The following is a 25,739-nucleotide window of genomic DNA, read 5'->3' on the forward strand; positions in this document are numbered from 1 at the left end:
AGTCGATTGTCCCGGCGCGGCGCGCGCGCGCCGGGGCTCGAACCTGTTTACCTTCACGGCTGGATGATTTAACCTACTTCCCTATTTCTCTTCCACTACCGGTGCAGGTATGGTCAGCGGAATAGAGGATGCTGGTTTATCGGCGATGGGGTGGGTAATCGCCTAAATCCCCTCTGTTTCGATGCTTCTGGGGAAAAGGAATACCTGGTGAAAAGAAATGTTTGTGCATCGCCGAACAATGACGGCAACTGTAGCGCTGGTAACGTCACGAGTATTGACGCGACCTACATACATACATCACACCTATATCTGGCCGACATTACGGTCCCGGTGCTCCCTAAAAATAAACGGCGCGAGCCCAGAATCGCTCAAGCATCAAATAACTGCAGCCCGACGCTGATTCGCGACTTGCTCCGAGTATCTAATTACACATCTGTGCGCGAGTATTCCGTTCGTTGACAAATGGATCGCCGCGCCGTAACGAGGGTTTCGGGGATGTACATGACCACGGTAAACGCTGATCGGTTGACTCCCACAACGTGGCAACTTTCTACGTACCTATGTACTCGTTTAATTGGTAACCGATAATCGATACTAATGCCAAGCTGATGCGTTTATAAATGCTATGTATATTTAGCGACTGTTGGAGCGACGCTTGTATTTTTTTTCTCAATCATTGTTCACCTTGTCGGGTCAGAATTGGGAAAGAAGACACGCGCAATGATTAATAGGAAATCGCGCACTGGGAGAGCTGCTGGGGCCTCGAGTAATCGATACTGCACCGCCAGCGGGTAAATTCATCCCTGACACCCTCGACCGTCTTATACACACATAGATGCGTCGTATCACTGAGGACCAGCAGCGACGAATGACAACGAGACGGTTAGGAAATTATAATACCCCACATGGCGCGAGCGAGTTGGATGATACGGAAGTATATTTGCTGTAAAAGAGATGAACGTCAAGGGGTGTCAAGCTCGATTGTTTCTTCGTAGAATCGATGATGGCTGGTTTCGCTCGGTTGTTCGTACGCCTCCTTCGTTTTCTGTTTTCCCTTAACGACGGTCAGAAACAAGCAGCCACAGCCCACATTTGCGTGATTCCGCGTTTCGACGTCTCCTTGGCTTTTCGTTGAAAGCAACATTTGCCCGGGAATGGCAACGTTTATCAGAAGAGCGAGATTTCCCATTAGGAGAAGATACAGTGAGTTTTTCACATTGGCAGACCGCGATTACACCGATTACGTATCTCAACCAATTTTCCTGCACGCTCTGCGATTCCCCTCTTTCGTGCGCGAGGAAATGTCGTTGCAAAGATCTGGTCGATGAGGATTTTTTTTCGAATAAACGATAGTATATATGTGCCTGCGACGATCATTGACAAGCTTATTAACTCCGGTTTGTTCTACAGAAATTGCGAAATGCGAGCAATGATTCGACAGCTAAAGTAGGAACATTGTTCTGTTGCAGGTAAATCACCCTTCTTCCCGAGTTTGGAGGAGCAAAGCGGAACCCTACTGGAGGACCCGAATGCGCCGAGTCAGTTGGACGGTGTTGGAGTTGGCGTCGGCGTCGGTGTCGGAGTCGGCGTCGGGGTTGGCGTCGGCGTCGGCGGCGGTATAACCGGCTCCCAGGCAGCGCCGCTTTCCTCGCCAAGTCGAAGTAGCCCGCACAGCCAGGGGAGCGAGACTGGAGAACGATTCTCTAGGAAAGTGTTCGTCGGCGGATTGCCACCTGACATCGACGAGGGTGCGTTCCTTATCTTCTTATACCTACTCGCGACATATTCCTCCCCTGTTTCCCAGCGCTGTGACTTGACGCCGACCGTAATGTTCTCGTTGCAGAGGAAATCAAAGCTAGTTTCCGCCGTTTTGGATCGTTGGTCGTCGATTGGCCGCATAAAGCAGAGAGCAAATCCTACTTCCCACCAAAGGGCTACGCTTTCCTGCTTTTCCAGGTAATTCAGACACTCGTACCTCGCGCGACTAGCTTTGAATCGTGAGTTACGCGATCGATGCACGCGTAACAAACGGGTGTATCTAAATCGTTAGGATTAAAGTGAGTTGAAAGCACGCGCGAAGGGTTGATCGGTCGTTTTCTCCCTCGCAGGACGAAGCGTCCGTGCAACAGCTGATCGACGCGTGCATCCAAGACGAGGAGAAGCTGTATCTGTGCGTCAGCTCACCGACGACCAAAGACAAGCCAGTGCAGATCCGACCGTGGCGATTAAGCGACGCGGACTTTGTCCTGGACGCCTCGATGCCCCTGGATCCGCGGAAAACGGTGTTCGTTGGTGGTGTACCGCGGCCACTGAAAGCCGTCGAGCTGGCAATGATCATGGACCGGCTCTACGGCGGTGTCTGCTACGCCGGTATCGATACCGACCCCGAGCTCAAGTATCCGAAAGGAGCTGGTAGGGTTGCCTTCAGCAATCAGCAAAGCTACATAGCTGCCATATCAGCGAGATTCGTTCAGCTACAGCACGGCGATATAGACAAAAGAGTAAGTTTCCTTTTTTTTTGCCCGATTTCCAGGCTGTGTCGCGCATTACGGCCTGCCGGTTTTTACCGAGTAATTAACGTCCCCTCTCTTACCACCAAGGTCGAAGTGAAACCGTACGTTCTGGATGATCAGATGTGCGACGAATGTCAGGGGCAACGTTGCGGAGGAAAATTCGCGCCATTCTTTTGCGCCAACGTCACCTGCTTACAGGTAAGTCTTGTTTCTTTCGACAGTACCCACCGAGGCTAGTTTGCCCAACAAAGCGAAAAGCCCACCGTTTCTATTTTGATTTCAGTACTACTGCGAGCATTGCTGGGCAACGATTCACTCTCGACCAGGTCGGGAGTTCCATAAGCCGCTGGTAAAGGAGGGTGCGGATCGGCCTCGAGCCGTGCCTTACCGCTGGTGTTAACCCCAGCTGCGTTGTCCCTAATTATCTCGAAACCCTAGCTAATTAACTACCACTTGTACGAACCATCCCCTCCTCACTCTTGTTCCCGCACCACCACGCGATCCTCCACCCCAATCACCCCGCCACTACCACCGTCACCATCAGCAATCCCTCCCCGGCCCGTCCGACGGTCCGTCGCCTCACCCTTATCACTTACTTACCTGCCCCTACCGTCAAGCAGTCCGAAACCACTATTACTACTACCCTGTCCACACTCGATCGTCAGTACTACAACTACTCTACTCTACTCTACTCTACCACTATTATCGTTACTCTACTATTACTACTCTATCACTACTACCACCACACGATTTACTATTCTACTACAAGATACTTCTACTCCACTGCTACTTGGATACTTTTACCGGTAACTCGACGAAGATAAACCACCCGCCGTTGTCTGCCAGCCGATCCTCTCGGCGTCGCAACGATCTCCGATCGATCGCGCAGCGGCCCGCTCCGCTGAAAATTCGCAGCAAGGAAACTACGAATGGAAGGAAAGAGAAGAGGCGGACGGTCGGACGCCCCAGAAGTCGTCGAGCTCGTCGGAAACACAGTACGGAATGGACACAGAGATTTCTTGGTATTGTCTGCCTGTCACTGTCACTATACGTAAATGCAGTTTGGTTTACTCGAGATCGAGTATAGCGTTAGTTGCCGAATAATTACGGATTCTCGCTAGTGATCGGTATTAGAAAGTGTGGGATCGAGTTTGTGATCCGCAGTGAATCGCGAGACGTTCAGCTTGTCGAGCAACTCGTCGCCTGTAGCTCGTTCGCCGGTCGGCTCCTCGGAGTCGCGAGAGGAAGCGCGAGTTCTTCTTCTCTTTGCCCGTTCGCTCGTCTCTTCTCGCGCTGCTCGTCGGCCGGGGGGCGGACACAGTGCCTGTCTCGTCGATCGACCGCGGAGAAGATGCGGAGGAAGTCGCGATCGGCCTTCCCATTTCTTCTTCGAGCGACTCAGCAAGGAGCACAGAGACTTGTTCATCGAGATTACCACCCGAGGACACGCAGATTTTCCGCTTTCTGCCTCGCCGCTAATCTCTCCTGTGTTCGAACGGGGCGCGAGCCAAAGAAGGAAATCAAGATCGAATAACGGAGCGATCTCTTCCTCTCGACGATCCTTGTACCATTTCGAAGACGATCGAGGGAGAATCGAAACACGGGCGCTGATTGAAAGAACGAGCTCCGGCCGGAGGAACGAGAGATGGTAAGAAAATATAGCGAGTACCTGATTTCACGCGAAACTGTGAAGTTGAAGATCGATAGGCGACGAAAAAGGAGAGCCGCCGTCGAGATGAGCGCTGGTACAAACGCGGAAGAGAGTGATATAACAAATAGAGACGCGAAGCCGGGAGGCGAACCGTTCGCATTGAATGTTGAATAGGTAATGAAAAACATCCACGCTTCAAACCGCTGTGTATTAGGTAATTCTCTGTATCACACAGTCTTTAGCTCTTAAGGACTTATTGAATATGTTACATAGGTGCGTTATATATAAATATATATTATACATGCGTTTTTCGCGTGGACAACGCGACTCGCGCTCGTAGGCAGAATATTTCGATGAAAGAGGTGATTTTTTACTAATTAACTTATCCGAGTGCGAGGCGTAGTAAAACATTAATGAAAGGGGGAAAGAGTGTCATAGCCGAGAGAATGAGCGAGAGGGGCGAGAGAGAGAAAGAGAGAGAGAGAGGGGGGTGGTGCGTGTATGAGTGTGAGAAAGAGAGAGGGAGAAGAAGCTGCAGTAGAGGATCTAGGAAAATGTAGGAAAGCAACAGAGGGTTAAACGGGCGATTCAAAAGTTGATAGTTGAATTTGCTTAGCTGATGACCGTGTGCTCTCGCACGCTAGCTCTGTCTATCTGTCTAACCGTACCGGATTCTCTGCCAATACTTGGAAGCAGCACGAGCGACTTTTCCCAAAGTCATTTAAGGAGGAAAGGAACCGAGAATTGTGAGCCTTAACCTCGCATCGCACCGCACCGCATCGCACAGAGCCAGTCCGCTACTCGTTTTTAGAGAAAAAGAGAGTACAAAATTAATGATCGCGGCGACGACGCAATGTCGAGGGAAAAAAAAAAGCAATGGGGAAATTGGCTAGACCCGGTGGTCGATCAACGTGAAAATGTTCTGCTAAACATTAGGAGCGAAAACGAGCGTTCCTTTTTCGTGGCTGATCGGTTTTTGCCTCGGAGACTAGTCGCACGACCGATTTCGCGCGCGTCCGAATCCGGATATAATCGGCCCCTGCAGCTGGAGCGTAACGATCCTACGTGCCTGGACCTCCACGTTCCTTTTTCGACAACCTAGCGGTGAACGTCTCTCTCGCGAAAGTATACTGGGAACCATTGCGGACCCAGTGAACCGCGAAAGACGGTCTGGTCTCTTCGTGGGACGAGGGGATACGAGACGCCCTCGTCAACGACGAAGGCGAGGGAAAGAGCGGCGATCGAGGTCGTAGTTAATTACACTTTATACGTCCGGCTGAGAATTGTAAACGCGTGCAAGCAAGGAACGAAGCGCTTCTTTCGCGTCCAGAGTTCTCTGGGATCGCTAGATCGATGATGAAACACATGGATCCCTCCTCTGTACATATATAGACAGGCGATCGATCCGCTTCGAGTGGCGGCGCGGCGCGGCGGCGGTCGGACGCGCGTACGTTCTCGTAATCCTACCGAATTTCTTCGCTCGTTGTACATATGTATAATCAAACTCAGTGATGCAGTCGACGTAGTTCAAATGAAATCTGATCTCGATCGGGACTTGTTGGAGGGAGAAACAGAGGGTTTTTATCTCGACGGTTATACGAAGCGTGACTTTTCCTACCACGAGTGGGGTCGGTCTTCTCCGATACCTGCTCCGTCGACCCGATTCAGGCTAATCTCCGAACGGTAGTTTTTACACGGTTAATTATCGATATTCCCATTCGGAGCATCGGAGAGTGAGAACTGCAGCTTCGAGAATAGTCAGAAACGACTCGTCTGAATCTGCTGACGACGATCCAACGGCGGAAGCGTCGTCAGCGTCGTCGCGCACGAAATCAGCATGCAACATTATGTGTTCCGCTTAATATGTAGATGGATATTCTATACGTAGCAGCATCGTCAGTCGAAACCATAAGCTCGTAGTTTTTAACCTCGCACGACGAGTTTCTTTACGTCACCCTCCTCTGTGTAAGCATCCAGGAACACACATGCACACATGCGCGCGCCAGGACACAGGCTTAGTCAGCTTACGAACGATAAACGCTATTCTTTACGAATCGATTAAAATAGACTATCGCGTGTTGATCGATACGTTGCGTAGGTCTGATAACGAGGAACCGACATGCAAAGTATAATCTCCCCACACACATGGGCGGGCGCGAGCGCGCGGACACATATTATATATATATATATATATAGGTACATATATATATATACATACATATATATTTATTTTTTTGGTACTCTTTTTTGTATATACTTGTCGCCGTAGATTAGGTGACGTTTAGTTATTGCACGAGATACGAGAAGGAAAGGAGAAATCTAGAGGACGTATAAGAAAGTAAAAGTGACGAGGTGGGGAAGGAAGAGAGTAAGAGCGAGAGCGAGAGAAGGGCCGCGTTAACGATGACCCTCCGTCCCTTCGTTCATACGAATTGGTGCCGATACTCGCGAACCTTTAACGAGGATAGGAGCCGCGTAGTCTAATAGATAAATATGCTAATAGACAAATGTTGCTCGGCAACAACTCGTCGACACGAGTGTAGAGAAGGCAAACGCGAAAAGTCTCGCCTACTTAGCAAGCCCGTTTTTCATTCGCTTACCTCCCTCGGCTGAGCATTGGCAGAGACAGAAGGTATTTAGACGAAAAATCTCACGGCCATTAGGAGAAAGAACGTAGAAGAAAGACAGTCAGGGGACCCGAAGTTCGAAAGGCTCGTCGCCGAGTGTGGTGAATACTGAACGTGTATTTAGTCGATAGAACGAATGTATTGAATTTTTCTATCCGTTGCTACGATAATATTCTAAATAACGAACAATCTTTGCTACGCATTCGACAAGTTCGAGAATTTTCATCGAAGACTAGGGAGTAGCTAAATGAAAAATCTTTAGGATAATCACTGAACGACAGGGGGGGTGAACAATGGTTAGGGGATGATGGGAGATAGAGCGAATAAGAGAGCCGCGGATGATCGATGGAGCGAGAGAAAGAGGCGAGCATTAGTTAGCGTAATTTTACTCGACGGAAGGCATCGTTCTCGCGTGGACGAGGAATGATGCAACGATTTCTCTAGAGCGTTTGTGCGTCGCATGAAAATTGGTTAACGCGTATACGCGTGCATTGCTATGTGATGTGGTGCGCGGGGCTGGTTTCTTCGGTCGCTTCGAGCAGAGGGCTTTTCTATAGGTTTCCCGCTTTCGATTCTTATGCGATAAACGTGCACGGAGCCATTTGCGCTCTCTAGCTTCTGCCCGTCAGCTGGAACTTTCATCTTCTTCTTCTTCTACTTCATCTTGTCCCCCTTGCTCCTATTCCTTTTCTTCTTCCACCAGAGCCGCTTATGGAAAGCTTCGAGCGCTGGTTTCGTGGACGTTTATCGCAGTGGATGGAAAGAAGCGGGAACGGGGGTGGAGGCGTTGAAACGGGGATGAAGAACTTGAAGAAATCGATGAACCGTTTCTGTAAAGACGCGCTACGTAGGCGTTTCGCGTACTACATGGGCGAAAAATTTGCGTCTGCCGAACGAGCACGAAGTACATACATACGCGTCTGAAACGATTTCGCGCGCTGCCATATGCTGGTGCATGCCTACACACGAAAACGAGACAGACACATTATACACACGATCACGTTCGTGCACAGACAAGCTCTCCCTACAAATTCATCCAAACAATTGTTGCGAAACTTAACTAGGTACCAATTCATTTAAATCAATTGATAATTGAGAAAGGTATACATATATATATACATAAATCTATGTATATTGATGTGTATTATAAAAAAAAAAACGTAGCGTTGTTCCGATACTTGGGTGGATCGAGCGTTTAGGCGAGGACCGAGACCGAGACCGAGATGTTTCTAGACAAATTTTTCTAATCGTTAAAAGAAATGCAGAGTTCTGCCCCGACTGTCAATGACACATACATACACGGTCACACATTCTTACACCGATACGAGCACATAGAGGAAACGTGTGTACGTGTTTTTTCTTTATACGCGAAATTGCGGTTGTCTCTTTGGGTGTATGAGTAATTAGCCAAATATTCTTCGACTTATGTGCGTAGCCTGTAAACTCGGATTTCCGGACTTTGCGCGGCCTTCCGTAGAGTTCGCTTTATGCGCGAGACACACGTACACACGCGCGCGAGATAGAGAATAACGAAGGGAGCAAAGGGCGAGAAAGATGGGGTGTTAGGTGTTCCGACAAGGTAGTCACTCGTACCTAAGTAAATTGCTCGCGCTTTTGGTGTTTGCGTGCATCCACGACGCTGGCAATCAACGAATTTCGCAGGTTGATCAGTAAGCGAGCTACTTTTCACCGAAATTCGCCTCCCACTTAATTCGTACTATACGTATCGACATACGGAAGGAATTAAATTGCTTTTGCTGATCATCTAACAATTTCTTACCTACGCGTCGAGGTGATGTCAAATTTTGTACATTTAGAGAAATAATCTCACGAACTTTTGTATATTTGAAATTTATTGTTTGCGAAACGAGAATCGTGCACGCGCGTTCGAACGCGTGGGGGAACGTTCCCGGTAGTTAGTCAATATTACCTGCGCGTTAATTCGCCGGAAAGGTGCGTTTTAGTGAAATTTATTAGCGAATCTATTTAACGTCACGTGGAATTGTGATCGCTCGCGGCGCACATGTCACTGGAAAATTTGACTCGTGCACGTGTGATTCTTTGCTTCCCGGATTATGGAATAGTTATTTAGCACCGATTCACCGAGGAGGCAAGAAGGTTGATCCGGGCGTCGTGGACGTACGGAAAATTGCGATCTCAAAGTCTTTCGTCAGCTGTTGGCCGTTTGCCATTTCAAAGGAAAGAGGAGAGACGAAAGGTGCGACAAAAGCCGGGACTGCAATCGCGCAGCCGCCTAAGTAGCTAAACTTTGTACGTACGGATCTGCTCACGTGTGCATCTTAAATTGCATTTGCGAACGTGGCGCGTGAAGAATTTAAACTAAACATAGTAAATAATAGTAACGATGATCGTAAACGACGACTACTGCGACGACGACGGCGACGATGACGACGACGGTTACGCCGACAATGACGTTCGGATGGCGAATTACATCCGCAGCGAAGTTATCGTTCGAAATCGCCAACAGCAACAGTAACGAGAACAAAAAGAAAATAAATAAATGATACGTTAGGTATGATTCTTCACCTCCTTTGTAATATGTGTGATAAAGCATAATATATAATATAATGACAATTATATAGATATATATATATATTTAAATATATATATTATATACATGAAATACTAATATATTATTGATAATAGCAATTAAAATATCTAATATATTCTGACGGACTTGGAAACAAAAGTAACGGATGTAATTGAAAGTTAGGTAGCGATTACGCGATACAAGAATAGAGAAGGAAAGGAGGAGGGAAGAACACGGAGAAATCGAGGGAAAGTATGGCTAGGTATATGTAGGTAGAGCGTGGGCGTGAAAAGCCGCTGCGGATTTTTTCAATGGAAGGAAAACCGGGAGGGGCGAGAGACCGATGAAAAACGGGAATAGAAGCGAAACCGGTCAGGTGATGTTCATGCGCGGCTGCACCCGACTATTATATTCTGCGTCAACTATCATTCGACAGAGAGAGAGAGAGAGAGAGAGAGAGAGAAAGAGAGAGAGAGTGCGCGCGTGTATGCCTGTGTTCGCGTGTGTAAAAGCGGGAAAGAGTGTGCGCGTGTGTCTGTCGCTAAAAAGAAAGGTAATGAAACACAAAAACAAAAAAAAAAGGGGGTGAAAATGTGGGCGGAACGAGTAACAATGGTAGTCATTTACGATAGATTTGTATTTTTCAGTGTTGAAAAGTTTTTTATACCGCTGTTATATTCTTGACTAGATATCTTATTTCAGAGACAGAATGCCTGAGAGCGAGGTGCCGTGTCTTCTTACGCGTATATGCGATTAGGTATGCCTGACAGTGTTGACTGCGATAGAGAGGGGGAGAGAAAGAGAGGAAGAATGAACGAGAAAGGGTTCGGACGGTTGATCGAGGAAAACTAACGGCGAGGAAGAGGAGTGTCGCCCGTCTGCGAGATTCCGGAGTGTCGGGAAAAGCGGATAATTAGTGGCGCGCGAGGAAGTCGCGTGAATATGAATCAGCTCGGTCGTCCAAGGATCTCGTGTTCCGTTTCATTCAGAATATCTGATATATATATATACATATATACTTGGACGAACGCGCTGATCTCGCGCGACTCACATTTTAGCGTTACGTAGGTGATAAGTTTCTATTAAAGAAGCGCAAAGCAGTCGTGGCAGCGGAAAGTTTAGCCCGAGCTACATAGGGCGGAAGCGGGGTATTTTTGGTCGAGGTTTCATTTTTCGTTCCGTTGTTCGGAGCGAAAGAATAAGTGAAAAGTCTGGGCTCGATGAGAATCGTATGGTTACCGTTCCGCGACTGGTTTGCGTATTCTGTCAGTAGATTAGTAGGCAGACGCGTATCGCGCGCGACACATTAGGAGCTGGGAAACTTAATATCGGACGCGAGCGATGTAGAGAGCGAGACGAGGCCGTGACACGGTCGCATCGGGCAGGATAATGGGACACTGCCACGATTTCGGCTCGTACGTGGGCGATTGTTGCCATTCGCCGGACCAGCGGTGCGCATCAGCGTGAGCTGAGTAGCAGCGACGATTGTATTATAATAATTAAGAGTAGCGAGTGTGTTCGTTGTTGCCGCGTAAAGCCGCGTATTCACCTGCGCATTCGCCCCGAATGTGCATTCGGCGCGCACCGATTCTTTGCCCGTTCGGAGCTCAGCGCGCGTTCGGGGTTGAGTGAAAATTGCGGCGTCCATTTAATGGTATTGTTCGGACCCGAATGCGCGCTTCGATGGACCGCCAACAAGCGGATCGGCCCGAATGCGCGCCGAACACCGGACCAGCAAAAAATCGGTGCGCGCCGAATGCACATTCGGGGCGAATGCGCAGGTGAATACGCGGCTTAACGCGTTTGGCAAGGGAAGATCGCCGAGTAGCTGGCCCTCGCGCGTCTATAGCTAATACCGCTTTTCCCGACCGGCAGACACCCATTTTCCAAGCCCGTTCTCCGATAAGCCCAATGAAACAGACAGAATGTCCTTCCTAGGAGTTCTAGCGAGCGCGAGACAACACGTCCACGAGGCACGGCTACGCACGATTGCGGTACGGTAGCTACGTATCTCCTACTCGAGTAGCCGTATACAACCTCCTTCTTGCTCACCCTCCGATGTACCGTGTTCCGCGTGCGATTCAATTGATTTTTATTTTTTTAAAAGAAACGTTATCGACCTTGTATATTACGCATTATGCATAGATAATAGTGCAAAGACAGTCGTTTGTAGTGTTCGTAGAGACATAAGTTGCCGATCAATTTTCTCTGTCCTTTTCGCGTCGCGTTGTGCCACTTTCATTCATGTTCGCCTTGCTCTTTTCTCACCTTTGTTCTCTCCGTCGCGCCGAGTTGTTCAACAGGTGGAGACGGTCGAGCGCGCGACGTGGCAACGGGCAACGGGCAATGAGATAATCGCCGGTGGCCGCGATCAAGCCGGCTCGAGTAAATTTTTGTAAATTTTTATCAATTTTTATCGATCGCGCACGGCCGTGGACTATCGTTTCGGCGCGAGTTCTCGTTAGCCGGCGATTCTGCGCGGCTCGACCTTCGGGAACGGGTGCTCTTTTCTTGAGGGAAACGCGCCACGCTATTCACCCTTCCTTCCTACGTTCTGTGAATTTTTATATCGTCACCAACCCTTGAATTGCCCCTACGATGATTACTATTAGTTTGTAGTACTCTAACACAATTAATATTAACGCCGTTATTACTGCGATTATCACTATCGCTATTACTATTATGCGACTACGATTATTATTATTATTATTACTATTAATCATTATTATTTGTATTCTAGCCTCTGTTGTAGATATATGCGTATGTATATCTCCATGTACCAAAGAAACAGTCGAACCCACTTGTACACCGATATATACATGCATGGACACGAGCCGCGTGCGCGCGTACCACACGTACAGAGCGACACGCATGATGCTAAAAACCAGACAGGTGGAATGGAAGGCGTAATAAGTGGACGGGGAAGAATGCAGTGGCGATCGTGAAAATCTTGTAGCGTCTAACAACGTTCTTCCTCGACACGGGATAGCGAATTTTCTCAGGTTGCGCACGTCCGACCGCGCCGTGAAGCCGCGAACCCCCGCGTCAAGATTACCTTAACAAAATCAATTGCGATTCAGCTTGTATCCTCCCCGTGTTCGGAACCCCTATATTTCGCAAACACCTACGCCTGCCATCGCTCTGCAAATTTCTGTCCGCCAAGCGAACGCAAGTGGCGCGTTTTAACCTGAGGAATCGTTTCGCGTGCGACGAGAGACCGGAAGGTCCCGGAGCCTGGGAGTTGATGCGATGCCTCTTTAGCTGTACTACGCTCACCTATCTAACGTTTCTACTATCTTAATCGACAGTGTGATGTGATCGTAGATCTATCGAAGCACCTTACGAGACAGGTATCGCGTACCTATTTTCTTTGATTAACGGTGATCGATGAATGAATTTAGTACATCGAGCGAGGTCAATCCACTGCGCCCGCGGTACTGGCCGCGTGAACTAGCACTAGATATAGCTTAGGTACGTTAAATGTAAATGTGGTACTGCGGTAAGCTTAATGTATGTACATGTGTATGTTTAACGAAGGACACATAGAGCGTAAAACGTGATAAGGCTATAAGACAGTATAAGCTGGAGCTGGGAGTCGTGCAATGTTCTTACCAGACGCGAGAAAGCAACGGAACGACGAGGAAAAGAGGAAGGGTGGGGGGGGGGGGAAGGGAGAGAAATATGTAATAGGAAAGGGAGAACGAATGAGAGAGTATGAAAGCAGCGAATGAACGAACGAACGAGAGAACGAATGAACGCGCGCGACGAAGGAAACGCGATACCGAGGCACTGCGAAAAGAAAAGAAACAGATATTTTTTTATTTTTTTAACGAGAACCTGGAAATGAAAAATAAACTTTACTCGCAAGAAACAAAAAAAAAAACAGGAGAGAGACGTGGGAGTGAAGGAGCGTGCGAGCGAGAGAGGGGTGAGAAGAGAGCGCGGGGAATAGAAATGTGGAGCCAAGTGCATCCCAGAGGCGGGCACAGTGCATGCGGTTTTTACGTAGAAATAGAAAGTCCAACTGCTTTTGTTTTCTGGAAATTTTTACGAGAATAGCAGAATTCGATGTGAAATGGAAAAGACGGGGGAGAAAAATGAGAAAAAAATAGAAGAAGAAGAAGAAGAGGTGGAATGGAAGACGGAAGACGCGAAGCTATAGTAGCGGTGATGACACTGGATTTTTTAAACGTCGTTTCGAATTTCTACGTATCTTTTTATGTACATTTATACGTCGACATTTTATTTTTATTGTAAAAATTTCGCCGTCTGTATTCGTAAGTTATCGGTAGAATCCTCTTGTTACTAATGACTATTACTTAAGATATGTCCATTTTTGTCCTAGCGTGTAATTGTGAACGCAAATTTCTATGATTTTGTAATATAAACGATAATGCAATTAGAGGAAACTTACAAGTGCAACTTAAGTCCTAACTTAAAGTTACCAGACTGTGGGGTTTCTTACTCGAAGGATATAATAAGTTTTTATCGAAGCAAGCGTCCACGGAGCTCGTTTTAGACGATCGTCTTAATTTTTTTTTATACCAGTACATATAGTAGTATAACCTGCCCACCTCTGGGTACTGAAACGACAACCGAACGAACGCAACCTCTGCCCTATGCAAGGCGCGATTCTTATCCCTTTTTGCATTGCATTTCTATTTTTAATAACGCGTACGCTTTTTCATATTTCACTGTATATCGAATAATGACGACGAGAATCGCAATCGACGTGTTCATCGCGTTTTGTAAATAAATATCACGAGGATCGCGTCCTTGATATCGACAGAGGTTCTCGTAAGGGAAACTCCGAAAAGAGAAGACGAAGAGGAGCAAGAGGAGCAGCAAGAGGAACGCGACGAAGAAGAAGCAGACGTGGGGCAGGAGGGAGCAGCAGGAGGAAGACGAAAGATGTAAAAAGGAGGAAGAGAATGAAAAGGAGCAAAAAGAAAATACGAAAGCAAGAATAATACTAGTCAGTCCTCGATCCACGAAAGTTGCATGGGAATTATGAAACGAGCGAAAGAACGTTTTTACTTTCAACTGAGAAAAATTATTCGGTTCGCAGGTATTTGGATTGTTGGATATCTGAGGAAAGCCGATAGGTATTAACAGGTTTTAAACGTCCTACTAATATAGAGAGAAAGACCGTTTACACGATTCGAGAGATCCTTTTTGTACGTTATTTCTACGTTCGCCTGTAATTTAACATTGTCCGCGTTAGCATCGTAGCGCATAGCGTATGTATCGTTGTTTGTATCGTGATTTTTATTCTTAAATTCATTTTTACTACCTACCGTTGGGAACGTCAAGGGTACTTTAGTTTGTCTGGAAGCCACTTCAGGAAAGTGTTAAGTACTTTATAACTGTATTCCAACTCGGATACGTTGACTTGGTTTCCTTTACTTCGTATTCTTCTGTTTTGTTAACATGTTTTTTTCGTACTCCAGTTAAATGCAAATTACGCATAGATTACTGATTTCGTTTCGTTATTATTTCCCACATTTGGCACTTCCATCCCTCTCCTCTGCTTTCCGCAACTCGACCGAACCTGCAATGGTACCGGAGAGTATCGCTAAAAATCCCATTAGCAGGCACGCAATCGAAATTACACGATGCTATTAGGGACTCGGGAACGAATATCGATAAAATCTGTGTTGGCTACCGTCGAGCAAATAAATCGTTCCGATTGCACTCGACACTTCTATCCCTCGGAGCGGTAGAGCATGAGCAAGTCCTCCACATCCACTGGGAGCATTTCCGTACTTATGTAAGTTGCGAAGGCTCCGCCATTGCCCGAGCCTAAATCCTAAATACTAGCGAGGGCGCCGAGATGCATACATACGTGTGTGTGTGTCTCCTATAGGGCAGGGCAGGTTGCGGTTGCGGTCGCGGTTGCGATTGAAGAGATACAGCTTCGAAAGTGTAAGGCAAACATTACAGAACGCTCTGGCGCGCGTGGGCGAGGGAGAGGAAACGAGGTAGAATGAGCGAAAAACCGATCTATTAATTATCTTACAATTAGTAGCTGTTCGTTGTGCAACCCTAAATAGCAACAAATTTAGCAGAATTTTCAACTCACCTGTCTTTGTTGAATGTTTCAAATATTATTCTACTCTTGTGATTTACATTTGATTAGATGTATAAGAGGAGGGATCGAAGGTATTATTCGTCGATGAAGATTTTAGTAGCTGCCAGGGTGGACAGGATTTATATGTAGGTATATCGTCACCTCGATACATACTCCGGTTAGATGTTTCCTTGAATTTTATCATGAACGTAACGTAACGAATAGACGAAATTTATGTGGCGAAATCCACTGCATAGATACGTATATTTAAATCGTTGTAGCAGTTTAAATAAAAAAGAAAAAAGAAGAAGGATATCTACGGTGAATGATGCATATATCATAGGTTCCTGCTGAAACGGAGAACGACTCCGGCGGTCGTATCTTTCTCGGACTTTAACGACTTCGGCAATGAGTAGCGTTCGTCGAGAGACCCCTTCCCTTTATTCGCGTGTAAAGTGTAAGGATACTCTAAGTAACGCATTATCGTGCTGGAGTAGCGCATTAAAAGCACGTCGAAGCAATACTGACGTCGGAACGTCTAGAGTCTAGAATTCTAGATCAAAGTTTTTCCACGTTCTATCGAATACGAGATTTCACTGGGAGTGTACTTTTTAACAAGTAGATGGCGCTGATTAAAGTCTCGAATGACTGCGCCACTAGCCGAACCCACCGCAAACATGCTTGCTAAACGCTCGACGATTGGCGACCGCACGTTCCACTCGCAAACGATATTTTTGAGCTGTTGCCAGGCGTTCGCCGAGCGGACACGACCTTCCACTTCCAGACGTGTCGTTACAGGTAGCCAAGCTTTTCCAACAGCCAGACGATCAGCTGGTGCGATGGCAAATGGAGAGAAGGGGAGAACGCGATCATTTTTTACTTTTTTCTACGACGCGTCGTCGTCCGGAACAGAGATCGGAGAAGTGTTTTGCACGTAAACGTACGCGTGGAGACGCAGGGATAAACACGAGGGAGACGAGAGGAGGAAGCAATAGAGAAGACCTGAGAGGAAACGATTTTCTCTGAAATTAAAGGCTATCGAGCACAAAGGGTTCTGCTCTACGGAATCCAACTTACGAGACAAGTTGGCGATCAACGCAAGAAGATAGAATCGGACTAGGAAAATTGCATCGACCAACCCAACGATTCGATTACGAATTTTGTCGCGGCGTTTACTTCGTCGCGAAAGCTGCGATCGACCAGTAAGTATTCTCCAAGGTTTCCGCGACACTCTCTTCCATTCTTCGAATCATTTGGGAATGGTTGCTTAGCTCTGGTCGAAACGGAGGATACGCGAGGGCAGCGAAGCCGTGGAAAAAGTGTCTACTACTGTCTACTCTCTACTACAAGATCGTCAATGTATGTATGATGTACCTTCGTAATCGATTGAACGTAATCGTAGCCGTAAACGATCGACAAGTGTAGCTTAATTAGCCAAGGACACACACGATAGAGTTTATTTTTTTGGTCTCAGAAGATTGTTATAGGTATACATATTTAGGCCGCTTCGCGTCGTGTGCGAACGACGGCAATTCGGAGTGCGACGCGACGGGAGGGAGATTGAGAACCGTATGCACGAGAGCGGAGGAAAGTGGTGGTATAACTTCTCGGTTTAGCGGAGTAGTGAACAGGATGCGTCCAAGAGCGAATCAAAAAAGAAATGGCTGGGTGCTGTGCGGTGCGTTGCGTTGCGTTCCGTTGCGTTTCGTACGTTTTACTGCGTTACGAACAGTAGCCAGTGCAGCATCGTTCGTAATTTACCTGTCGATTCGGCTAGTGGTCAGCGAAACAAATCACTTACGATTAGTACCGATCACCCTCTTCTCGTGGTGTCCGGTTAAAGGTACTAGCACTAGTTGATCCTTGTCTCGCGCGATATCTTTATTATCGTTAATAACTAACGAACTTTCTATATGTCGCGAATGTCTAATCTCCTCGACTACACCACTGTACCGCCCTTTACGAGGCTCTACAGGGCAAGTTTTTAGAATTTTTTTACGAAACAGCAGAAATCGAGAGGCGAGTGTCGATGTGCCGATGGGTCGGATTGGTAGAGTCCCTCGGCACTATCTGGCGGATAAGGATCAGGACTGATTGTACGTATTAACAATAAGTCCACGCTGTGAAACTGAGCAGCACCGCTGTGGCTATATACAACTGTGGCATTAGTAAAATTAAGGAGGTCGTGTTTAGCGAACGAGGGCCGATACAGGTTGCGGTACCACGCAGGGAACATTCGCTCCGCTCGCGCTGTCCTCACATTTCCATCGTGCGCCTAAATGTTATTCCTTTCTGGTTATTACATGCATACCTATGTGTACATATGTCTGTGATCTGGGATCGTCGACGCGATAATCAGCAATCGTAGACGATATAAACGATGTCCTACTACCCTGTGTGAATTTCTTTCAACGCATTGCGCACCAGCATAGCTGAGGAGAATCTTTCAACGTTATTTCCTAGTCCTGCAGAATCCTTTCGTCGATTCTCGAGTCGATAGACGCGATCGTCGTGTTAACGGTCACTGGCAAAGTTTCTCCGAGTAATTTCGCAGCGGTGTCGGCAATTTGAACGACTACAACGGCGGAACAGGAAAGCTCACTGCGCCAATTCATCGGTATGCATAGGTATATTATAACGATGATCATATGTATAAAATTATAGATGTCGGCACGGAATTGCGATCTATAGCGACGGGAATCGAGGAAAAGTGTAACGCGAGGAAGGAAATGGAGAATCAACAGCGAAGAGGGCGAAGATCACAGATACCAATCGGAGCATTGTCTACTAACTAAACGTAACGAATAATTTTATTGACGGTCGCCGCGCCGCGCCGTTCTCTCCGTGGCCGAGTATGGCGACTTGTCTCGTTCGTACGACCTTTAACACAGAGATCAGAGAGTAGCGAAGAGATATGAGAAGCGGCGGGAATATGAGAATGGAAAACACGCATACATGTACACATACACGCGAAAAATACACTGTGTAACATTAGTAGGGAACCGTCGTAATTTTTCATGCTCGTTTCTCGATCACACTACTCTAACTACCCAGATGTAATTTGTACTGTGTAACTATTACTATTTTTATGAATTTTTGTACATTTTTCTAATTAGTTTGTATGATAATCCTTAGCGGAAAGAATGGCGAGTCTGGCACCCGGCTTTCCCCGTTCGAACGAAAAACAATATTCCGACGACGAGAGGTTCAGGGAAAAGCAAATTAAAGTAGCGATGACGCAAGCGTGACCGTGACCGTGACCGTGACCGTGACCGTGACCGTGACCGTGAACGCCAACGGATAGCATTATGGGCTTCAGCAAGGGTGCCGGAGCAGAATAGTTTTCAAATTCGATTTATACTTATATAAAACAAGAAAAAGTGAAAGAGGGATTTGTTGCGCGTAGATTGTGAGATTGAAAGGAAAGCCACAGCTATTCAATAGCGTAGTCCACAATTTGTCCGTGTAGTTTATCTCGTTCATCTTGTCTGTCTGTTTTTCTGTCTGTCTGTCTGTCTGTTTGTCTGCCTTCCTGTCTGCCTCTGTCTGCCTCTGTCTGTCTGTCTACCTGACTGCCTGCCTGCCTGACCGACTGCCTACCTCCCCGACTGCCTGACTGGCCTGTCTGTCGGTCTGTTCGCCTGTCTTTGGGTTCACTTTCTCTTTTTTTTTTGTTCGGTTTAACTTGACCCATACTTTATATTATTCCCAATGAGTGCTGAGACTGGAAGGTGATGCTTTTGTCTGACATTTATATATGAGAGAGCGAAAAGCAGAAATACGCAACTGGAAGAAAAAGGGAATTAATGAAGAAGAGATGCGGGTGGGAAAGGGGACAGACAGACGACACATGCGGAAACAGTGGCAATGACAACCAAAAAGGATCGCGTATGAACGCGAGGATCGAATGTATGAATCTTCCTTATAATTAGACGACGTGTTTGTTATTAATTATAAGAGTCACTCTTTCTTTTTTGTCTTGAATTTGAAATGCTATAAAATAGATCAATTCTTTCATGGAAATATGACTGCCTCACTTTTTCTGATCCTGCAGCAGAGACGCCGTTTTATCGCACCTAAAAGTACTTTAACATTAATTTTCCAACAAGTTCGATGAATGGTAAATGATGAACATATGCAAGATTACGAATTTGATTAGTTATTTATTTATTTTCAATCTCGAGACATAGACCTCTTGTAGAAGAACTACCAATCATTATGCAACAAATTGCACCGTGATTTTCAACAACTATATTCTTCATTTATTGTTTAAAAAAGGTTTTTGAAAATTTGTTGAGGTTATGGGCACGCAAATGTTAGCGACGCGTAGCGGTGATGGGACAAACAAATAACCGTACACGGTAGGAAAGTCACGAGGACCTGTATTTTCTAAGATTTCATTTGCAAAATACATAAATTACTTTTAAGAAAGCTAGAATTTTTTATTTGGCAAAGAGAGTTCCAGTCACTCTCAACCACTCTCAGTCTCAAAGTAACGTTGTTAGAAGTGGAATAACTCGTTTAATTATTTATTTATTAGCAATCTGAATTCATGCCAAATATTACGCACTCACAGTTAGCAATAACAGTGCTTATTTATTCCAAGAAATGCGATTTAATCATTGAAAAAAATGGACGTTAGAACACGCCAGCCAACGCCAGTCTCTGACAAATTGCCTGCATCCATTTTAGTTCATAGCATTTACCGCTACGCGTCGCTAGTATCTACAATCCATAAACTGTATAAATTTTCAAGTAACTTCCTCAAGCAATTAATAAACAATATTATTATCAAGTACCTCTAGGAGAAGCGTGTGTTCTCAGATTGCAAATAAATAAATAAATAAGAAAAATTGTTATAGTGCTGCTGTTGCATATAACCTGCTTCTTGTTCCGTCGTATTCCGTCCCTCTCGCTTGTACATATGTAATATATATTAGAGGTGGTTGGCCATCTACATATTTCAGGATTTTGTGTGCATACAGTCAGAACCAATCACAATAATCGTTACCTATAGAATAATTAGAATAGTGAGTATAAGTTTGCAGGTGTAAAAGAAGAGTAAAGGAGTTACCGAGATGCGTATTACGAGTATACTACTTTATAAGGTGCATAACATCCCGCATCGATTTCGTGGGTATGTGTGAATGATTCAAACTCTTGCAGTTTATTTCAAGAATAACCTCACCTCTTAATCGTACTTTTATATAACATTGTGTATGCGTTGTATCGGTATACAAGATATTCCTCTAACTATCTATAATATCGTTGAGTACTGATTTCATCATCTTATTTTGTGATTTGTTGCTATAAACATTGATGTTTATGCGCATGGTATTACATATAGGAAACATCGAATTGAAAAGAAGCCCACTTTGAAGGATATAGTACAAGTTAAGCAGGATCTTGAAAGGGAAGAACAAAACATGTTGCTATTAAGACATCCTTATATTACTCAAGAGCAATCCTATGGTCATATGAACGAATTCAAAGAACAGAGGCTTGCTAACGTTCAACGCCAACGGCAAGAAGAAAAAAATCAGAGATTTAACAAATCCATCACAATTGCGGATCGATTGAATCATTTGAAAGTAACAGAAGCTTGGGATTAATGTGCATTTTATTAAGTATATGGTTGAAAATCATTTCGTTGAAAACAAATGTATTCAATTATAATAATTTAATAACAAATATGCATTACATTACAAGAAGCAGGAAGTTACATACACAACTTGAGATTTTGTAATTACAATAGAAATTCTTCCATTGATGTTGTACATATGTAAAAAATTATGATATTTAAATTATCATGATTCACGGTACAACATATATTTATATACACATTTCATTTTATTTTAAAATATTCGATTTATAATATTCTCTTTAAGTGATTTAAATAATATAGCCACAGAAATGGATTCTGAAATATCTGAAATATAATAATAGAGCATGGAATAAGGATTTTAAACCTTTCCTCATTATAATTAACTTTGATTGTTAAGCAACTCCTACCTATAGATTTGTAGTCGAAATTGAATTTTGAAATCGGTTTACAAAGTCCTTTGGTTTGTTTCGGATCCAATCAAAGGACTTGCTAGTAACTTCTTCCTCTGTCAGTGACCTTCCTTCTTGTAGCAAATTTGCAAAATCCGATACAACGGGGTCGGCTCCGCTGCTGCTAACCGCAATAATTTTACCGCTTCTAATGTAATATGCAAAAAATTCCAAATTTTCCAACGAACCAATGATTCTTATTTTATCCGGTTTGCCATGTCCTAAATATAATGAATGTGCTGTAAAATATTTCTAAAGTACTAAAAATAGTGGAATATGTACTAAACATACCCGCGTATCGATAACTTCTTCCGAATAGCGTTGTCCAGAAAAATGGAACACTATTTAATCTGGCGTTTTTACCGCATATATTCAGTGCTGCTATTTTGCCGTGATAATGCGCTAGCGAAAAATGACCTATTGCTGCTCTATCAGAACCACTGTCAGAACCGTATAACGGTGCGTATGCTATATCGCCACCGGCGTATACATTTTCTACGTTTGTTTTCAGGTGCTAAAATTTAATAGAGGAGAATGCTAATACCTGTATGTTAGAAAATTAATATTCCAACGTGATGTATACCTCATCCACTAGCACACTGCCATCTTCTAACATTTCGACAGAAGAATCTTTCAACCAATCGGTATTAAATGTGCTTCCAATTCCAATAATTACTATGTCAGCAGGAAGTACTGTACCGTCTCTAAGTACGACTGTGCCCACATTATTATCCTCATTTTCCTTTGGAGTAAATTGCGTAATACTCGTTTCAAACATAAATTTAGTACCTTTGAGCAAAATTCTTGGTTATCCACGATTTTATTCTTACTTTATTTAATTTAATATGTTAAGCAGTACCTTTTTCTTCGAATTCTTGTCTAATTCTGTTACCAATTTCTGTTCCCAAAACTGATTGCATCGGTACTGTACCCGTTCCAACAACGGTGACAGATGCACATTTATTAGTGCAATAAGCAGCAGCTTCCATACCGATAAAGCCAAGGCCAAATATTACAATGTGCTTTTCTATCGACAATTCTGAGTGTACGGCATTAGAATCTGTATAATCTCTTAGCACAAAGATATTAGACAAATGAACGCCTGGTATGTCGGGAATTCTAGGCTTGCATCCAGTACAAATGAATAGGTAATTATAAGATAATTTTTCCTTATTACTCAACTGGACGACGTTTTCACTCGTATCGAGACCTATGTTAGGTTGTAAAACAGAAATTAGTTGAACTACATTAAGAGGATATAGAGTATCCTTTCGCCGTCCGACGATCCCGAGGCACCGAAGGCACGAGTGAGAGAAAACACAATGTTGGCGAGAGGATACCGTATTACAATTTACATACAGGGTGATTCTCTAGCAGCGCCTGTCAAAGAGATGCCGCCTCGTACCGCGTGGCGAGGTCAACCCCCCGCGGGGCCTCGCCAAAGGCCCCGCGGGGAGTTGATCGATATGGAAGTGACACCGATGAATTCCTTACGTTTTTCCGATCAAAATCATACCAAATTTCATGTAAACCGGACTATTATTAAGCAAGTTAACATGAAATTATGTAAATCAATTTTTCATGTAATTTCCTTCATTATGGTCCGAATTACATCGTTCTTGGTGTCAGTTTCATCAGCGAAACATAAGAAATCGATTGGCGTCGTTTTCGCAAAGATCTGATGAGAAATGCGGAACTCGAAGATTTCTCACTTCTTAATAGGCACTCCAACCCCCCCTCCCCCAAGTTATAAAATTTGGTGAGCCATTGGGTACCATGTGGCATCTCTTTGACAGGTGCTGCGAGAGAGTCACCCTGTATATATGTTACCTGTAGCTTCTACGGCAAGTTTCATTTCAATTTTGTGATCATTGTAAAACGATCGTGGTCTCAAGGCTGCTTTATCTACGTCCATGTCGAAAACTTTTGACACCTTTACTCTATCGTACGGGACAGTGTTTTCCTTACAGATCATGGTGATACTTCCCGTAAAGCCTTCCTGTCTTAAGCTTTCCGCGCAAGTTGCTGCCGCTGGTCCACCTCCAATGATCACAGCTTTAGTTTCATTATTTTCATCGTGTTTGCACATATCTTTAACACGTCTGTTGAGATCCAAATCTTTACGCTTTGCTTTCACGTGTACGAGCCCAGTTTCGTCTACGTTCACCTGTTGAACCGGACAATTATTATAATGTCCGCATACTAATTAATATCGCTCTGCATCAATTTAATTATTTGTTAACATACTTTATAACATGGTAAAGAATCTAAGCCTGGATAATCTTCTATGTCCCCGGTTTTAATGTTAAAACATGCACCGTGCCATGGACACCTAACCCTTCCTTTTCCTAATGCTCCTGTATGAAGCAAAGCTCCATAATGGGTACATTTTGTACCAATGGCGTGCAGTTCTCCCTCTTGTTTTATTAACAAAACTTTTGCTCCATCTTTTCCAAGTGGTAATAGCTTCATTTCATTTTCTTTGATCTCCGTCTCCTTGCACACCACATCGTCGATGTAATCATATTTTTCTGGTTTACCTGAATAAAAAATGTTCTGGTTTAACTGAATAATTTTTTTATTTATCTGTGAAATGAATTGCTCTTGATTGTATCGACATATTATCCTAGTATTCTTCAACGTATCAACAGTGATCAACATTTTATATGATTGTAAAGGTGAGAAATTAATTATTACGACACAAAGAATATATTGTTCGTGTACTGGCAACCATTAACTCACAACTACAACAACATTTCGAACTATTAGACAACCACCTAGTATCTTCCCTTCCTTTGTTACACTCACTGCAAATTTTTCTGTCAGATTTTAACTCTGACATCCTTCCCCTTTCATGTAGCTTGAAACGAACACGAAAACTTCTGTTATACGCAACTCGTATCAAATGATTCACACTGAACAAGCACATTACTGTCAAAGCGTTTTACCATTACTCGTTGCGGTTAGTCATCTCGTTTACCCAAAGAAGTTGTAAATCTAACACTGGATTCTGAGTAACGAAGGTTTTTCGCCATACGTAACTGTTCGAAGGTTATACCGCGCTGTAGGCTAAGAATCCCAAGTGGAAATAGGTATTAAAATTTCCTTCAATGTTCTCGAAAGCAAAGCCTCGAATAAAACAAACGAACATCATTCCGACCGCACCCTCTATGCCTATGCGGACACATTTCCATGTACGATGGCACGTTAATTGCACGTTTTATGTGTCGCTAGGTACTCAAGTAGGTAATTGAATCTATAATTTGTATGCTTGTTCGATTGGCTTGGTAAACCAAATAAATAATGAAGCACCAGAGTTATTCGTTAAATAAAACTTTCCATGCATTTCGCCATGTGTCACATGACGTTCTTAATTATTCATCAGAGAACATACGAATCGATATGTATCGAATATGGTACATACAATCATGTTCATACTCGTGAGTCGTGTTTGCCTGTACTTGACTGCATCAAAATTTAGAACGAAACATGATGCACGTTTCTAAAGGAAACATTATACACTTTGATATCGTAATGTATATCGAATGTAAGAATAAAAGCATCATGCGTAATTATATCAAAGACCCGCGTGGCGACAGGCTGTCATACAAAAGTGCATATACATATTTATAAATGTATGTACGATTATGTAGGATTCAAAGGAGAAAAGATTTAGTTCGCACCTGCCTTTTGCGATTTGCCTGGTGTAACTCTAGAACTTCCCGGAATAAGTCCTTTACAGTTTTGGGCACCCATTTTTATATTACGGTGCAATATATATTACTCACTCACGATACTATATATACCCATACACGAATGTTATCAGTGTTATCACGATATCTGTATAAACTAAATGGCTATCTCGATTTCTTATGATCTACAAATTCGGTCGTTTCAACTGTCACGACTGGCCTTGAAATACCTGAACCAAAGCTTTTTAAATAGACTTTCACTTCTCCGTAAAATGACTGATCATTCTATTACTATTAGCCAAAACTACTAATATAATTCGTACCAAGTTAATCGCATAATATGAAACCTTTTTAAATGAAACGACAAAATGATTTAACAGTTTTTTAAACAAAGCACAGATCGATGCAAATAGCTTAAATGGAATCGAAAAGTTTAAATATAAGTAATAATAATTATCTAATTTTCATTGTAATCAATGATATTAGTTTACATCGATTTATCCAGTTATACGTTGTCGTTTGGAGCAATGTAGCATATTATTATAATATCTACAACTGATATTTTACAAATATCAACGCAT

General features: G+C 44.2%; 3 protein-coding genes across 9 annotated transcripts in view; 2 read left to right on the top strand and 1 right to left on the bottom strand.

Annotated features, from left to right (window-relative positions):
* Window positions 1–10,134, top strand: part of Orb2 (cytoplasmic polyadenylation element-binding protein orb2) — a 69,537-nt gene extending 59,403 nt beyond the window's left edge. Inside the window, exons 4-8 of the mRNA XM_076825163.1 lie at window positions 1,470–1,748; window positions 1,844–1,956; window positions 2,109–2,501; window positions 2,601–2,711; window positions 2,797–10,134. Coding sequence (XP_076681278.1) covers window positions 1,470–1,748; window positions 1,844–1,956; window positions 2,109–2,501; window positions 2,601–2,711; window positions 2,797–2,913 — 1,013 coding nt within the window. The 3' untranslated portion in view covers window positions 2,914–10,134. The remainder of the gene's footprint in view (window positions 1–1,469; window positions 1,749–1,843; window positions 1,957–2,108; window positions 2,502–2,600; window positions 2,712–2,796) is intronic.
* Window positions 10,135–20,280: 10,146 nt separating this feature from the next.
* On the top strand, window positions 20,281–21,370 carry LOC143375756 (uncharacterized). The gene is made up of 2 exons (XM_076825181.1): window positions 20,281–20,549; window positions 20,760–21,370. Exons 1-2 carry the CDS (start codon window positions 20,491–20,493, stop codon window positions 21,022–21,024), a joined length of 324 nt encoding a protein of 107 aa, XP_076681296.1. The 5' UTR covers window positions 20,281–20,490; the 3' UTR covers window positions 21,025–21,370.
* On the bottom strand, window positions 21,078–25,739 carry LOC143375752 (apoptosis-inducing factor 3). 7 transcript variants are annotated; one of them, XM_076825170.1, is made up of 9 exons: window positions 24,415–24,830; window positions 24,209–24,326; window positions 23,714–24,006; window positions 23,297–23,633; window positions 22,326–22,676; window positions 22,050–22,255; window positions 21,758–21,980; window positions 21,425–21,687; window positions 21,078–21,341 (listed from the first exon to the last, which is right to left on the bottom strand). In XM_076825170.1, the coding sequence occupies exons 1-8, from the start codon at window positions 24,415–24,417 to the stop codon at window positions 21,425–21,427; spliced, it is 1,794 nt and encodes a 597-aa protein (XP_076681285.1). In that variant the 5' UTR covers window positions 24,418–24,830; the 3' UTR covers window positions 21,078–21,341. The 7 variants fall into 7 exon arrangements, with proteins under 7 accessions (XP_076681285.1, XP_076681287.1, XP_076681286.1 ...); XM_076825172.1 differs by having other exon boundaries at window positions 24,275–24,326; window positions 24,415–24,829; XM_076825171.1 differs by lacking the exons at window positions 24,209–24,326; window positions 24,415–24,830 and adding an exon at window positions 25,150–25,739.

The sequence above is a fragment of the Andrena cerasifolii genome, chromosome 13 (assembly GCF_050908995.1).
Source record: "Andrena cerasifolii isolate SP2316 chromosome 13, iyAndCera1_principal, whole genome shotgun sequence".
Classification (NCBI taxonomy): domain Eukaryota; kingdom Metazoa; phylum Arthropoda; class Insecta; order Hymenoptera; family Andrenidae; genus Andrena; species Andrena cerasifolii.